Source organism: Dama dama, chromosome 29 (genome assembly GCF_033118175.1).
Source record: "Dama dama isolate Ldn47 chromosome 29, ASM3311817v1, whole genome shotgun sequence".
Taxonomy (NCBI): domain Eukaryota; kingdom Metazoa; phylum Chordata; class Mammalia; order Artiodactyla; family Cervidae; genus Dama; species Dama dama.
In genome coordinates this window covers 37,305,090-37,322,921 of record NC_083709.1, presented here as the reverse complement: position 1 = coordinate 37,322,921, position 17,832 = coordinate 37,305,090, and the positions used below count along the sequence as shown (strand labels likewise).

Genomic DNA, 17,832 nt, shown 5'->3' with positions numbered 1-17,832 from the left:
GAACTATGGATGGAGGTTTGTGACATTGTAAAGGAGACAGGGATCAAGACCATTCCCATGGAAAAGAAATGCAAAAAGGCAAAATGGTTGTCTGAGGAGGCCTCACAAGTACCTGTGAAAAGAAGAGAAGTGAAAAGCAAAGGAGAAAAGGAAAGATATTCCCATTTGAATGCAGAGTTCCAAAGAATAGCCAGGAGAGATAAGAAAGCCTTCCTCAGCGATCAATGCAAAGAAATAGAGGAAAACAACAGAATGGGAAAGACTAGAGATCTCTTCAAGAATATTAGAGGTACCAAGGGAACATTTCACCAAAGATGGGTTTGATAAAGGACAGAAATGGTATGGACCTAACAGAAGCAGAAGATATTAAGAAGAGGTGGCAAGAATACACAGAAGAAAAGATCTTCACGACCCAGATGATCACAATGGTGTGATCACTCACCTAGAGCCAGACATCCTGGAATGTGAAGTCAAGTGGGCCTTAGAAAGCATCACTACGAACAAAGCTAGTGGAGGTGATGGATTTCCAGTTGAGCTATTTCAAATCCTGAAAGATGATGCTGTGAAAGTACTGTACTCAATATGCTGGCAACTTTGGAAAACTCAGCAGTGGCCACAGGACTGGTAGAGGTCAGTTTTCATTCCAATCCCAAAGAAAGGCAATGCCAAAGAATGCTCAAACTACTGCACAATTGCACTCATCTCACACACTAGTAAGGTAATGCTCAAAATTCTCCAAGCCAGGCTTCAACAATATGTGAGCTGTGAACTTCCAGATGTTCAATCTAGTTTTAGGAAAGGCAGAGGAACCAGAGATCAAATTGCCAATATCCGTTGGATCATTGAAAAAGCAAGAGAGTTCCAGAAAAACATCTATTTCTGCTTTATTGACTATGCCAAAGCCTTTGACTGTGTGGATCACAATAAACTGTGGAAACTTCTGAAAGAGATGGGAATACCAGACCACCTGACCTGCCTTTTGAGAAACCTGTGTGGAGGTCAGGAAGCAACAGTTAGAACTGGACATGGAACAACAGACTGGTTCCAAATAGGAAAAGGAGTACGTCAAAGCTGTATATTGTCACCCTGCGTATTTAACTTATATGCAGAGTACCTCATGAGAAACGCTGGGCTGGAGGAAGCACAAGCTAGAATCAAGATTGCCAGTAGAAATATCAATCACCTCAGATATGCAGATGACACCACCCTTATGGCAGAGAGTGAAGAGGAACTAAAAAGCCTCTTGATGAAAGTGAAAGAGGAGAGTGAAAAAGTTGGCTTAAAGCTCAACCTTCAGAAAACTAAGATCATGGCATCCGGTCCCATCACTTCATGGCAAGTAGATGGGGAAACAGTGGAAGCAGTGTCAGACTTTTTTTGGGGGGGCTACAAAATCACTGCAGATGGTGATTGCAGCCATGAAATTAAAAGGCGCTTACTCCTTGGAAGGAAAGTTATGACCAACCTAGATAGCATATTAAAAAGCAGAGACATTATTTTGCCTACAAAGGTCCATCTGGTCAAGGCTGTGGTTTTTCCAGTGGTCATGTATGGATGTGAGAGTTGGATGGTGAGGAAAGCTGAGTGCCGAAAAATTGATGCTTTTGAACTGTAGTGTTGGAGAAGATGCTTGAGAGTCCCTTGGACTGCATGTAGATCCAACCAGTCCATCCTGAAGGATATCAGTCCTGGGTGTATATTGGAAGGACTGATGCTGAAGCTGAAACTCCAATACTTTGGCCACTTCATGCAAAGATTTGAGTCATTGGAAAAGACCCTGATGCTGGGAGGGATTGGGGTCAGGAGGAGAAGGGGATGACAGAAGATGAGATGGCTGGATGGCATCACCGACTCGATGAACATGAATTTGAGTAAACTCCGGGAGTTTGTGATGGACAGGGAGGCCTGGTGTGCTGCGATTCATGGGGTCGCAAAGAGTCGGACACGACTGAGCAACTGAACTGAACTGAAGGTTGGTCCAGTGGTTTGTGTAGGCTTCATATAGGGGGATATTTGGAGTGATTTTTTTGTTTGTTTGTTTGTTTTTCCTCTGGTGGGCAAGGCTGAGTGAGGTGGTAGTCCTGTGTGCTGCTGATTGACTTTGTATTTCTGTTTGTTTATTGTTTAGATGAGTAGCACAGGGTGCTACTGGTGGTTAGGTCTTGTATTCTAGTGGTTTTCTTTGTGTAAGTTCTCACTATTTGACACTCCCTAGGGTTATTTCTCTGGTAGTCTAGGGTCTTGGAATCAGTGCTCCCACTCCAAAGGCTCAGGGCTTGATCTCTGGTCAGGAATAGAGTCCATAAGTGGTTTGTTATGGCATTAAGTGAGATTAAAACAAATATCCAAAAACAAGAAACCAAAGATGAACCCAGACAAATGGCAGTTACAAACTCTGGCAAATAATAATTAAAAGAGTGGAATATACACATATATCCATGAGCAAAGTCCAAACAGCCCAACAAAAATAAAGTACAATAGATTGACCCGGTAAATGACAGAAACCAAAAATTATATCTACCTGAACAAAACTAACTGAAGCACAAACTGGAAAACAAAACTAAAGCAAGGTGCCAATTGGGGAATAAAGCAGTAAAAATAAAATTAACAAATATGTTGAGAGGAAAGGAAAGAAAGAAAGAATAGATATACAAAGTTAAATAGAGGTAGATGAAGAAGGTTTATATACATTAAAGTTTAACTGTAAGGGGAGAAGAACAGCAGGAAAAGCAAACAAAGGAATAAATCTATAAAAAAATAATAGGTTTAAAAAACTAAAATTAAAAATGAGAAAAGAAAGGAAAAAAACGGAAAACTCCCCAGAACTGCAAAAGCCCAACGTAGAGGCAGGGTTTATAACAACAATATAAAATGTGACTGAGAGAAAAAAGAAAAAAAAAATGCTCAAAAGTTAATTAAATTTCATAGTGCCATTAAAATCTACAGCTACAACAGAGGGGGATAAAAAGGAGACAAAAAAAAAAAAATCCAAAAGAATTTACAGAAGAAGTCAAAACACAAGAATAATAAATGTTTTTCTTGAGTCACTGCTGTCAGAGTCCTTCCCCTTGCTGGGAGTCACAGTCCACCTCACCTCCCTAGGATGCCCTCCAAAACTGTGCTGTTCTTTGGACCTATTGTGGGGGCAGCTCAAATTCTAGTCTGGTCCTATTCCTATATGTTCTTTCCTCCAGTGTCCATAGCTATCAGAACTAGTGCGTTTTCTTTTGTGGGTAATCTCAATGACGTTTTTTATATTTCATAGAAACAGAGTCTGCCTAGTTGATCATGTGGATTTAATCTGCAGTTGTATAGCTGGTGGGAAGGTTTTGAGTCTTCTCCCTTAGTCACACTGCCCCTGGGTTTCAATTGTGGTTTTATTTCCACCTCTGCATGTGGGTGGTCCACTGGGGTTTGCTCCTGTGACTGCCTTGGAGCACTTGGGTTTGCCCCTGTGAGGGCCAGGTGTGGAGGTGGTGCAGCTGCTTCGGTCGCCAGGGTTCTGGCAGCACCAGGTACTCAGGGGGGTTGGTGGCTAGGGCAGCTCTAGAAGAGGATGGCAACCAGTGTTGGCCAATATGCTCCAGTATTCTTGCCTGGAGAACCTGCCTCCCTGACAGAGAAGCCTGGTGGTCCATAGGGTTCCAATGAGTCAGACACTACCGAAGTGACCCTGTGCGCATAGATGCGAGACATTTTTCTGCCTGTGGCAGCTCTGCCCCAGTGAGAGTTGAGCGTGAAGGTGGCGCAGCTGCTTGGCTTACGGGGACCTTGGCGGCGCCAAGTGTGCAGGGACACAAACTGCCCCTGCCTCAGGAGTTGTGGCCCTTTCAGAGTCTTTCTTTGAGCTTCTTGTAGCTGGCAATCAAAAGGCCTCTTTGACTGGTCTTTCTCTGTAGCTCTGCCCGTTCAGGCCCTTAGAGGGCTCCCTTGTCTGGGATCCTCCTCTATTATTCCACGCTTCAGGCACATAGAGGGGCCCCCCTGGCTGGGGTCCTACTCTAGTTCAGTGCGTCAGGCATTTGATGGGCCAGCCTCTCTATTGTTCAGCTGCCAATGCTGCTGTGTGGGGAAAGAGGCTATGGTGATAGCTCCACCCCCTGCACGTGACTCAGCAGTATCACCTTGCTTCCATGGCTGCCCGGCTTTCCTCCACAGGCATTTCCCACCACAGTCTCCTCCTTCACATCCCCTCGATCTGTCTCTCCACAGTCAACAGCAGCCCTCGCCTGCCCTGGGATTGCTCCACAATCCCTGAACTCCAGCTCCCAGCTGTTGCACCTTCCAGGGGATCTACATCTCTGTATGTATGGCTGCGGCAAGGACTGTCTGATTCTCATTCCATTTAGGCTGCCACAGATCAGCTGTTTCCCTCTCAGCCTTAAATGTTTCTTCTCTGACTCAGACAGCTGCCCCGATGTGGGGATCGGACCCCTGCTTCAGTTCCCTCTCCCACTGAGGGCAGGTCCAGTCCCATTAACACTCCTCTTTTTCCCCCTAGTTCCTTCGTCCTACCGAGTTTTGTGTGGGTCTATGTATTCTTTTCTGCTGGTCAGGTCCTCCTGCCTGCTCTCAGCTGTGTTCTGCATGCACTTCTATGTCTGAAGGTGTATCCTGATGTATCCATGGAGAGAGATGGAGAGAGATGTACTCCACATCCACCTGTTCCTCCACCATCTTGTTCTCCCCTCTACAAATGCTTTTTGAATGTATATTATGGGCCAGAAACTGTACTAGCCTTTGGGGAAACAAACAGACACACAAATAACAATCACAACAACATATATATGTGTTTACATCTCATTGTTTCTTTCTTCAAGGTAGAGACAGTATAATTCCAGTATACTATGGTAAATATGTACCCATAAACTGCAGTTCCACATCTGTTTAGATAGTTATTCATCTACGAAGCATGCTTAGAAAACCCAAGGGTTGGCTGGAAATTTCTTAGAAGAAAATTAAAGCTTGGATGGGGCTTTGAAGTGTGAGGAAAGATGAGAAAGGCATTTCAGCAGAGAGAGTAGCATGTGCAGGTGCATGGAAGCATGAATGGCCAGATGGCCTCAGTGCAGCATTAAGTGCAAGGAGAGTGCAGAAGATGAGGTTGAATGAGACAGGTGGCAGCCAGGTAATGGAATAACTTTTTTTTTTTTTGTCATTTTTAAGACACTTTGATCTTTATTATGGAGCAGGGAGACTAAACTAAGGTTTAAGATAAGGAATGATGTGGTCAGATTTCCTTACTAAACTGGGGCTTTGGGAGGCACATTTGTAGACCATAAATAGTGAATAATGAAGTTGGTAATGAAATAATGAAGAACCTTGAGTTTGTAGGCTAGATGAGTACTGGTGAAGATTTGAGACTAGATAGTGATGATGAGTGGTGTCAGAAGAAAGGATATGAAGCTTATTTAGTAAAAATGGGAATGTGAAAGGCAAGGAAGGGTGGTTCCCAAGATGGGCAGTATGATTAACTAATGTTGGGAAAACAAAAAGAGGAACAGGCTTTTTTTGCGCTCCCCCCCCCCCCCCCGCCCTTTTTTTGTTAGTGAAGAAAAGGGAGACAATGATGAATTTTGTTTTGGAAATACTGAGTTTAAGGTATTGTGGAGTGAGTGATCAGCAGGATATGAGAATCTAGACCTCAGGGGAAAAGGCAGAGCTAAAGATAAAGGTTTGAGATTGATTAACATAATTCTTCTGGCAAATAAAGAAGGTGGTATAGCAATTGACAGGAGAAATGAGACATTATGGATAAATGGGAAGGCTAGGACATACATTTTGAGAGATTAATTATGCCACTGGAGTTTTAAGTCTTTGAGGGATGGAGTTCTGTCTCCTTAATTTTTATATGCTCAGCATCTATCATAGCGCTTGATACCCAGTAGGCACTTGATGAATGTTTGTTGAATGAGTCAAACTTTTTTTACCATTACCCAGTCTCTGAACACAACTAAAACTATCTCCAGATTCCAATGGAAGTCTTGCTTATATTGTCTTCATTTTTTAAAAAATTTTATTTTATTTAGTTTGACTGTGCTGGGTGTTAGTTGTGACACAAGGGATCTAGTTCCCTGACCAAGGATGGAACCTAGGTTCCCTGCATTAGGAGCATAGAGTCTTAATTGCTGGACCACCAGGGAAGTCCTGTGTCTTCGTTTTTTGATTGCTGAAAATAGCATGTGTATTTACTTTGCATAATCAAGATCTAGAGGAGAAAGCCTCGATTCAATGATAAAAATGTCTCTAGGAAAGAGAGATACACTGGCAACAAATTTTATAGTTAGCAACTAATTTGATTCCTATGAAGTGGAAAGATGATAACTTTTATTGTTAGGAAAAATTTTAGAGTAGAATTGAGTCAAAGAGAATGTGACAGGTGAGGATTCTGAGTGGCCACATCTTTACATGTGATACTTACCTTAAAAATGTGAATGAGAATATTTGGTAATACGTAGTTAATTTTGCTTTTTAATTTCCAGATCATTTATACGGAAGACAAAGACCACAGAATAATTTTTAATTAATAAAGCTGACAGTTAAAGTTGAAACATGATCATATGCCTCTCATAACCCAGTTTTAAGTGACTTATTAATGACTCTCCAAATGTCACCTGTGATACTTACGATGGTTGAGCCTATTTCCATTCTTGGTTTCTTGATCCTGATTCTGAAGATCAGCTGTGCAAGACATACAGGTGTTAGCACAGCTGGTTTGCTGATGACAACTCTGCCCAGATAGCTGTCTTGTGTGTCATCATTCATGTTGTTCAGTGTCATTCTGACCTAGCCAAGCTAAAAACGGTACTTCAGCTCAAGAGGGATTTAAAAACCTTGACAAACTAAAGAGAAGAGACCACAGAATGTCATGTCCACGTGCTTACCAATTTTTAGCTTAAACACATCTAAATAATTTCAGTGTGTATCTGTCTTTACCCTTTGGAATAATTTGCCCTAGGGAAGAAAATATCTCTGTGTGGAGAACTCGAACAATTCATAAATACATCTTTCTGTACTCGAGTATTCGTTTTCTGTTTGTTTAAATAGATCAAGGTCACAGTAATCTATCTGCAAGGAGCAGTCTATGGTATACAACCTACGCCACAGATTTATCATCCTGCCTAGTGCCTTTATACGATGTCTGTGATTATATCATCCTATTTTCCAGGTTGATAATTTGATTTGAGGGTTCAGTTTTTCAGATCCTTAATTGGGATGTAGCCAGCTTGATAATTTAATTCAAGAGATCAGTTTTCTAGTTCCATAATTGGGGTGGAACAATAATGTGTGGAGTGGTTGTGGTCGTGGTAGATTTTGCCCTTTTTTTTTGGTGACAGCAGAGAGTTCTGGCTCTGCTCCGGAGTTGGAGGTTAAATTAAATAACCTGCAGCAAAAGCAGGCTGGTTTCTCACTTCTTTTCAAAGGAGGAGTTTCTGTGCTTGCTGCAGTGCCAATGGAGTGCCTGCTTCTGCTGCATAGGCCAGAGTCTCCGTCCCATAGGTGCGGAGCACAGCAGGAGCTGCTGCACATACCCTGGGACCTTGTAGTTTGGGGGTCTTCCGAGTGTGATTATGGTCATTGTGTAAGGAAGATTGCTCACAGGTACCTGTCTCTCAGTATGATAATTTTGTGTGTGTGTGTGTGTGTGTGTGTGTGTGTGTGTGTGTGTGTTGAAGGGTCAGGGAGAAAATACATGAATGAATGAAAAATGTGCACAGGTCCACTGAAACTACTGAGGAAAATCAGGGTGTTTCGATAACAATCTTCACTGCTGACCACAAAACTACTTTTATGACACATATTTTTGCTAAGCTTGCCAGACAAGGGACAAAGAGAAGGAAAAATAAAATAGTGTTTATTTTTAGGTAGGGAAATGGAAGGAGTAACAAGATCTTGAGCAATTTGCTCGTCTGTTAACTGTCATTGTAGATACTCAGAGGCACTGTTTTGTGTGGCTAGGAGCCCGGGACACAATTTCCTTATATTAGGGATGGCAGTAACTCTTTCACAAGATGGATGGCAGAATGACGTGTGATAGTGTGCAGAGTACTTTGAAAAGTATGAAGTACTTTAGGAGTGCTAGTGGTATTGTTACTAATAAGAGTACTACCACACTCTATCCATTTCATGAACTAACTAGTTAAGGAAAAGGTAAAAGAGGGAAATATCCATTTAGTTATCACTGTCGAACTTGTGAATGTCATTTCTGCTGCGATGATGTGCTTTAATCCCTGCTTCTGTCACTAGACACATACCATGTTTTTTGGTTATCCTCTCTTTCCTACTACCTCATAGAATTTGTGAGTTTGAAATGACGTTCATATTTGATCACATGCTCACTGAGAACCTCTGTGTGTATAGGGTCTTTCTGTTGCTAGTGTTATTATAGAGCATATGGTCCACACTGGTTAATTCCCTTCTCTCTCTCTTTGCAAATGATCTCCAGTATGCCTGTGCTACTTGTTTAACCAAATTTTCTGTAGTTTAGTTATTAGAGTGACCATCAGTTGTGCCGGGAAAGTTAGACCCAGGCAAGTTATCTATCAGACTATGTAAAACTTGAAAGAAGAAGCCAGAAAGTATCTGTGAGATGGCATCCTATATGTTAGTGGTATAAGGTTTACTCACTAGAAATTGTTCATAAATTCTCTGGTGAGATGTGGTCATTAAAATTTTTTTCATATTGGTGAAAAATGTAGTCTTTCTTGCTATATCTCTGAGGTAGGGGGATGGCCAACATTTTCTGTAGAGGGCCAGATAGTAAATATTTTAGGCTTTCTGGACCATATGGTTTCTGTCTCAACTATTCAACTCTGTCCTCTTAGCTGGAAAGCAGCCAAAGACAATAGCTAAGTGAGTGGGTGTGGCTGTGTTCCAATAAAACTTTATTTACAGTAACAGGGGGTGGTCTGGATTCAGTCCTTAGGCTGTAGCATGCCAACTGCACTCTGCTCTCTAGTGCATAAGTTGAAAAAGAATACATAGGCTGCTCTGGTGTATAGGATGAAACATGGCATAAAGAGAAAAGGGAAAGTGATGAGGAATCAATGGAAGTGAAAGGAAGTATAGAGGAGGAAGTAGGAAAAAGGAAGGTGGGGAATGGAGGCATAGTACAACGTGAACACAGGATGATAAGAGTAGAAGTTGTGGGAAATATTGTTGAGATCTGTGTATGATGGGAATCTCTCTGGTAAGGTTTATTTTGAAGTGTTGGAGGCCATAATGGATTGGAACAAATGAAATTTTAGGCAGGCCTGATTATCATTTACTTTTCCCAGGCATTCAAGATTCAGACATTGTATACATCTTCTTACACGTGTTCTCAAATGTATCTGAGTTTTTCATCAACAACCCTTACTGCTTTTTCCTGGGTATCCTATTGGTAAAAACACAACTAGTACCATATTTCATGAATTTTTAAAAATAGCTGGAACATGGGGTGCAAAAGTCTTTATAGTTGTGTGTGATAAAAGATGCAGTTTCTTATTTTGAGAATTGAATGTTTTTCTAAAAATGACTAGTTTAATTTTATAGTTGATGTATCTAGCAGAAATAGTTTTTTGCGTGTTAGTAGGAGTACAGAAAATTAGGAAAGATTGGCTTGTGAGAAAAGGCTAATCAGAGGAATAAAAACAGTGCAGTATAGATCTTAAGAATTACTTAAATCTGGAACTAAATTGTTACAATAAAATAAATATTTCTTAACGGTGTTTTGAACTTGTTAAGTTTCATTTATTTTTATTTGCCTCTGTTTCTCTTGTTTCTTATGGCATATCTATGAGAAATGTCTGCTTTCTGAAAGTATGTAATGAGAAAGGGAGAAAGGAAACTACATTTTCTAAAAATCAAAATTTTAGAATGGAGTAATATGGGTGTGCTTTCCTTTAGTCTTTGTGAAAATATAAAATTATACAGTTTTTATAGGAAGTTATAAAAACATATACAATTTTGCAATTGAGATTTATACTGTGAAATTCTTTGAAAAAATTTATTTTATGTTAAAATGAAGTGTTAGTCATTTTAAAGTAGAAAAATATTATATATATGTTACTCATATCTATAAATAAACCAGAGTAAAAAGAATATAGAATCTAATTATAGGATGAATAATGATATACTGTAGCAGAATTAAAGGCTGGCTTTTGAAATTATGATTTCCAATTAATTTGAAATTTGAAATTATAATTTAATCCATAGGCAGGTGATGATGGTTGTTCTAATCCCAATTCACACTAAAATCTTTATTTTAAAAGGTGAACCTACTTTTCCTAGTAGGATGAGAAACAGTTTTATTGTTTTAATATTGTTACTTCAAAATTTTTTTTGACAGTAAAGAAATTTACTTTAAATTCTCATTTTTGAAAGGGGCCATTTTGTTTCCAGTGGGCAGTATTTCCTAAAGAAATCCTGCTTCTGTCTTTTCTGCTCGTAGTCACTTTGTTCTCAGCCTGTGTGTTCTGTTTTTCTCATGAACAAATTTAGTGCAGGAAGGTGAGTCTTTTTCCTTACTGCTCTGTGCTGAGGTGTTTCCTGTTTGTTCTCATTCACACACTTATATTCAGACTTGCCTTTTGCATTCTTGTTGAGCCATTCCCCTCTCTCCTCCTCTAGTTTTGCTCTTCGCTGTCCTCGTTCCTTCCTGCTCTTTGCTGTACCATTAGATTTTCACTAGTCCTAGTGGCACTGTTTTGTATTCTTTCAACATGATGCATTCACTCCCTTTATCCATTAAAATAAAAGAATTCCTGGTCAGTCCTTTATCAAGACTTAAAAAAAAACTTTTTCTTGAAATATTTGACGAACATTTTAGTTTGCCTATTTTCAAAGTTTTGATTTAATATAAAAGTGGGGGAAAAAACTCCTAAATTTTAGTAGGAATATTTGTGATGTTATTTCTGTTAAATATCATGGGCACTGTCTCTTTGTGGCACTGCCAACATCCAACAGATAATTTATAATTAAATGAGAGTATTAACACTTGCGTGCTCTTCAAATAATGTTGTAATTGTGATGCCCATCATTAGGTTTAGCGAAACAACTGCATTTTGATTTTTTTCCCTGTCTCATACAAATACGAAGAATTACTTCGTTTGGCAAATTAAATAATGTTGTAGTGAAAATGTTAATTTGACAATAAATCACAGATTTAAATGCCAGATGCCCCTGCTTAATGTTGTTCAGAAAGTTTATTTAGAGGATATACAATGTGGCTTACTGTTCCTGTATGTCAGGCTTCACAGATGAAGTATGATGCCTGATATTAATCCGGTTAAAGGACCTCCAGTGCCCGGAGTGTGTTGTAGATTGTACCTGCATTGCTCATAGGCGCCCCCGCCCCGTGCCCTCCCACCCTTTGCCCATATTAGCAATCTGCTTTTGTACTTTGACATGCAGGATTTCCCTAGTGAATTTTGTCACAGAAAAAAGAGAATCATCAATATCGCAGTTAAACTTGACTTTCAAAGCTAATAGTATCTCATTTGGGGGCTCAAATTTAATAAATTTTCTTTGATTCTGGGTGAGTTTTTAAACATCAAACAATGAATTGGCCAGGGTGCAGTAAAATATTTAGATCTATTGACTGTTGTTCAGAAGGGTAGAAGGCAAAACACTAGTGGTTTGATGTTGATAAATTCTCAGTACCTTAATCCACATTAATGTTTTCTTTTATCTGAGTGCAGATTGGTGACAAAAAAAAAAAAAAAGAGCAAGAGAAGGTGTCCATGCATATAAAATATAAAACCTAAAGCAAAGGCATTTGTAAAATGTGATTTATTTTGTTAAGTGAGTTAAAAGTGTTCTCATTCTAACTGAAGACGAGAGTGTTTGTTACAGATAAATACACATTCTGAATTGGGACTCTGGTGTGAATATTGTACTCACGCTATTATACAAATTGCATTATAGTGTATGTTTCACAGCATACACTTTGACATGCAGTTATTGGCAGAAATTCTTCAGCTCAACTTACAAGGATAAGGATGTTTATAGCCTAGATTAGCACAAACTGTGAAAGATGACATTATGTGTTTGTGTATGTTTGCTGATTAAAGGAAACCTTATGTTGTATGATAGTTCATTCATAAAGTAAGAAATAATTCAAACAGTTTTACAAGCTACCCAAGTGAAATAGAAAAATGAAGGTGAGGGTTCCTATCATTTATTATTACCAAGTTATATATGAGATTGCTAAGATAAAACTAGAGATATAAATACAAGTATTTGAACAATGATGATTCTCCCCATTCTTTATCTTTACTACCTTGTAAAGACTCATTTCATCCTGTGACTTCAAGCTAGTTGTATACTATTTATCAAAGACACAATGTCAAAGAGATAAAATTTTAAAACCTGTTCAGGCATAAGAAAAGTTAGGAAATATGCTTACATATGATAACTCTTATCATTAAACTATGTGATTAAAGATGAGAGCCTGCTGATCTTTAAACTGCAGAATTTTTGAGGCTTTTACTAAATTTGGAAATTAAAAATTAAAATACCTGTTTCTGAGCATTTTCTTTTATTCAAATTATATAGTTAGTATTTCTCATTTGTCCAGAAGGTGGCAGTGTAATATCAACTGCATGTGATGCAGAAACTAGCTTGCGAATTGGTATTTCTCCCGTATCGTATCTGTGATGTGTTTGTATTGTTACCTTTCCGAATACTTCAAGTATAGTACAAATACTACTGATTTTATCCATTATCTTATTTAGAAGTCGTGTGACCAAGTTGGTTTATATGTATTTAATCATTAAGATTCACATTTAATAAGAGTAAAGAGGGCTAGTATATTTTTAAGTCTCCTTGTGTGTTGAGCATATTTGTTTTTATTCTAGAGTACATACTGAAGTTGTCTTGTCAAAGACTAGTGCCTAATAAGTATCTTGTTTAATATATACCCGTTTATACTGGTTAAATTAAATATGTTATTAAGAGAGTGAGAATAAGTAAGAGATTGCTGTTTATATTTGTTTCTTGTGGGTTTGTTTTTCCTTCTTTCCTTTTTCTTTTGAGGGTGGAACGGTGAAAAAATAATTCAAAACCTCTTGATCAGAAGAGCTCCAGCGACTCTTCTTCCCTCTGCTCATTTCAAGCAGGAGGATGCTTTTTCTTCTTAACATTCTCCCCCAGCACTCTGAATTAGAGATTTATTTGCAACGAAAAATCAATTAGTCCTAAATTTATTCATGGATTTCAGGTCTAGCGATCAATGCAAGTCCACTCAGTGGGCTCAAGGGGACCCAGTTCATCCCAGTTAATGTGTCTGAAGGGGAATTACCATTGATGCTATTTTTTTCCCTTTAGGTCAGAGATCAGATCTCGCTGTCACGGACTGCGGCAAGTAGGAATGACTTCACCCTGCAGCTACCCAGACTGCACCTGGAGACCTTTGCAATGGAGGGGCTCAAGGGCGGGCCAGAGGTTGTAGCGTGCCAGGTTAGAGTCTAAATAACATTGTTTGCTGCTGACACATGTAGAAAAATAAATTGCACTTACTGGGGAGAATGGAAGAAGCCTCAAAGTCCTGTGACTAACTTACAGGAGATGCAAATAATTTTTCCTCATTTTTCTTCTGTCTTGTAACACTATGTTTCACAAGTAATTGTATTTTTTTCTTTAGAGCCTAGAACTAGCCCCTTAAATAATCCAGAAAAGTATTTCTTACCAAGGAAAAAATGTATGTTTCATAGCTCAGTACAGTATTAAAAGAACATTCTTTCTGGGCAGCAGACGACAATAAGATACTAGGCTATTATCTCTTCAAGCTTGTCTGAATTTGTAACTCTAACTCTTTTAAAATAAATCACCTTAGATAAAATTATCAGGAGAGATATTTGACATTTTTCAATGTTAATCCCAAAATATATCCAATATTCTTAGGTGGTAATTTCAACAAATCTAGAACCTAGCTCTTCTTTGCATGAAGAGTATTTTATACTTCAGTGATTAGTTTTAATGAGCATTGTAATTAATATGTGCCAAAGGAGTTATTTCATTTATGAAACTCAAAGCACCAAATCATAAAACCTTAAATAACTTTAAACTTAATAAAGATATTTATTTTCAAAAACATTTATTTTCAGAAGCTGCAGCTAGCCTTCTGTTCTAGATTACTGTTAGGTTATTGTGATCATTTTTTTTCCTTTAGGCTTAAAAATATTTTTGAATCAGCCAAAACAAAATTTAGTATATATTTTATTCTCTCTTTAATGGCCAATTTATTTATTGCAAAAATCTATCAAGGTTGTATAAATTATAGGGAGCCCGGTAATTCCAAAAGAAATTGTCCTTGTTCAATAAAACCCTAGAGTTTTCAGTGTATTTAAGAGAAATATCTCTTAAAACTCTGTCTCTGCTTCACATTTTGAGATTTAAGATGAACTTTTTCATTCTTCAGGTTTATGACTCTGTGAAATTGTAACATTTCAGTCCAAGTAGAGCTATGTTAATTTTTTTCTACATGCTCCATACCCTAATTTAATGTTATTAATACTCAAATTAATACTCAACAAAGAAAAAATACTTGCTTCTTTCATTAGAATGTCCACATATTATAGTAAAATATATATAATTATACAGCAAAGCATAAGACACCTATTTTTAGTTATAGACTAGCATACTATGCTATTATTTATTTCAAGATTAATATGTACATTTAAAATTTGATTATATGTGAGTATAATATGATTTGATATTTTTCTAATGGTTGTAAAATAATCCTTTACTTGGTTATCTTAATTTGGAATCTCCCAGGGCTTAGTACTTGTCATAATTCACAAATAAATACTTCTTCCAAGCTCTAGATTTTGATGATTTGGAAAGAGACTGATTCTTCGGAATGCCCTTTTTAAGGTAAAACATGAACTTTCTAGAGTCCTGACATCTGTGAATAGCAAGAAGGAAATGTATAAGCTTGTATTTTAAACTACTATCTTTCCCAAGTTCTAATAAAAATAGTTATATGGGTTGCCATATACCTAAACACTTGAGTAAGTTTTATATTTCTGTGCTCTAATATGCATTGTAGTTTAGTAATATATGTTTTGGTTTCGTATGCAGAGAAGAGTACATGATTTGGGCCATAGTAGTTTTTCAGGCACACATGCGTGCATGCACTTGCACCCAGGCATGCAATTAGTGATATGGAGTACTTTGAGGAGAAAGGCACTGTATTAGTTGAAGACCTTAATTATAATAATTATAACTGCCATTTTAGTGAGCACTTAGTTTGTAGCTAGTATCATGCTTAGCTCTATAAATAATTGATCTCAATTACAATGGGCCTGTCAAGCAGACAGCATTATTTTCATTTTACAATTGGCAAACAACAAATAGAGCAGGTAACTCTTCTCAGATCAACAGCAAGTAAATGGCAGGGCCTAGAGTCTGGGTTTAAGTCTAGGTATATTTGACTGCAAAGCCTGAACTGGTAAAATCTGACAGTAAAAATCAAGATATGGGTGTTAAATGGTAAGCGTAAAGCCTTTGAAATCTGTGGTGGAGTTTTTCTTCCGTTTATAAAGTATACATTATGCATCTGTGTATGAGGTAGGTTGTAGTTTATGGTGTATTGTAGACATAGTCACAGATAAAAAATTTTGCTTCCATTTGATAGGCTATTCTACTTTTCACCTTTGCAGTATAGTATGTATATATATATATATATATATATATATATGTATATACTTATACTAAGTATGCAACATATTTAGGAATTCACTATTTGTTTAACTTTGTAATCTGTGCTGGTGAGGTGGACTGTTCAAAGTGTGCCTCACCTTTGATTATGATGAGGAGAGGCCCACTATGCAGGATGTGGTTGTGTCTGAATTATTTGGCCAACATATGAAACCGTCATTTAGAGCAGTAGGAGCTGATGTTTTCCTAGACAGCCACTGTGTGTTGTTTCCAAAGGGGCATGCTTTCTTACAGGTATAATCCTGGATGGAGGGAAGACCAGTGAGCACAACTGAAGGCTGAGAGGATGAGTGGATTACCTTATCTCTCTGAACCCAGAAGAGTGTGTGACTGATGCTGTCCTACAGGAGATAATTCAGTTTGGCTAGTCTCTGAGATGTGCTAGCTTTTAGCCTCAGTTTCCTTATCTGCAACAAAGTGTAATGCTAACAATTTCTCAGGCTTGTACTGAGTTTGAATGAGGCAGTGCGTGTAAAGTGGAGAGCACAGGGCCTAGCACAAAGGCAGCAGACAAGCAGGGTGGCTCTTGTTATTGCACACCTACATATTGCAGTATGAGGCACCTTGTAAAGATGACATAAGCAATAGTAGTCTAGCTTGATTTTATTACTTTTGGGGTATGTGGATTTTTTTTTGGATGTGTGTTTTGTTTTTTTAAGAAATGGTGGTGGTTTTTCAGTCACTAAATCATGTCCGATTCTTTGCATCCCCATGGACTGCAGCATGCCAGTCTTCCCTGTCCTTTGCTGTCTTCTGGAATTTGCTCAAACTAATGTCCATTGAGTTGGTGAGGCCACCCAACGATTTCATCCTCTGTTGAACCCATCTCCTCCTGCCCTCAATCTTTCCCAGTATCAAGTCTTTTCCAGTGAGTTGGCTCTTTGCATCAGGTGGCCAAAGTATTGGAACTTCAGCATCAGTCCTTGCAATGAATATTCAGGGTTGATTTCCTTTAGGATTGACTGGTTTGATCTCCTTGATGTCCAAGGGACTCTCAAGAGTCTTCTCCAGCACCACTTAGGATCTTTTCTTTGTGTCTTTCATTCTTTCTTCAAAGCTTTTAGTTTTGATCAAGATCAACTTTAGCTCTCTATATTTACTTTTCCTTGTTACTTGATGTTCCAGTGAAGCCAAGTTACCAATGAACCCCTGTTAAGATCCTATGGCAAGTTTAGAACTATTATTCCTTGGCTTTCATCTCCTTAATAGCAGCATATTAGTCTACTAGGATACTGGACAAAGAATAGAACACCTAGATAAGACAAGTTAACTTTAGCTGAAAAACCCAATGCAGTGTGAATGCAGAGGACTTTGTAAGAAAAGATATTCTGCCTGTAATTTATTAAGATAATACCTATTACTCATTGTCTTATACTTTGAATTCTGTTTTTTCAATGATTGTATGATGCTTTTAATATCTGGAAAATATTAGCAGACATCCAGTAAGTGTCTGTGCCTCCATTCCCATTCAATGATAACCAACACAGAACAATATCAATGTTAATATTATTGATATTGTTGCATGCTTATTCCATGCCAGTTACTGTGCTAAATAAACACATTACATTTACTTTCTCATTTAATCCTTGCAACAGTCCTATAAATAATGGGTGCTCTGCTTTTATCCATTTTCCAAAAGAATAAACTGAAATTTATTAAGATGAAGAAAATTGTTAAAGGTCACATATCCAGTGAGTAGGGTCAGTGGTCTGTTCATTCTTTTAATCATGCCTTTCTGCCTTCTGTGCACCATGGCATGGTGTTGTGTGTGTTTTAAGATAGCTGAGAGGAAAAAAAAATAAAGGGTAGAGTCTGTCTGTAAAATATAGTTTCTTTTGTGAGAAGATCATGGCAAAAATAGAATCCAAAAGAGGTTAATGGGAAATGTTACTTAAATTGTGTATTTCAGCCTCTTCATCTGTAAAATGAAGAATAATAGAAGTTTCAAACTCGGTGTAATGATTGAATGGGTTAATCCATTGAAGTGCTTAGAATAGTAACAGGTACATGGTAAGCACTCACTGTTTGTTAGCTTTCCATGAACGTGAAAGCTTTATGAGGCCAAGAACTTGATTCTGTTCACAGTCACACCATCAGAGCTCAGAACCCTGCCTCATACAGAGGAGGCCC

General features: G+C 38.1%; 1 protein-coding gene across 7 annotated transcripts in view; it reads left to right on the top strand.

Moving 5' to 3' along the window:
• CCDC171 (coiled-coil domain containing 171) overlaps nt 1–17,832 on the top strand; it is a 317,640-nt gene that overhangs the window by 208,052 nt on the left and 91,756 nt on the right. For 6 of the 7 annotated variants that reach the window (XM_061132151.1, XM_061132152.1, XM_061132154.1 and 3 more), the window contains one exon: nt 13,309–13,440. The exons of the other annotated variant lie outside the window; for it this stretch is intronic. In XM_061132151.1, the coding sequence (XP_060988134.1) occupies nt 13,309–13,440 (132 nt within the window). The remainder of the gene's footprint in view (nt 1–13,308; nt 13,441–17,832) is intronic. 7 annotated transcript variants of the gene reach the window in all.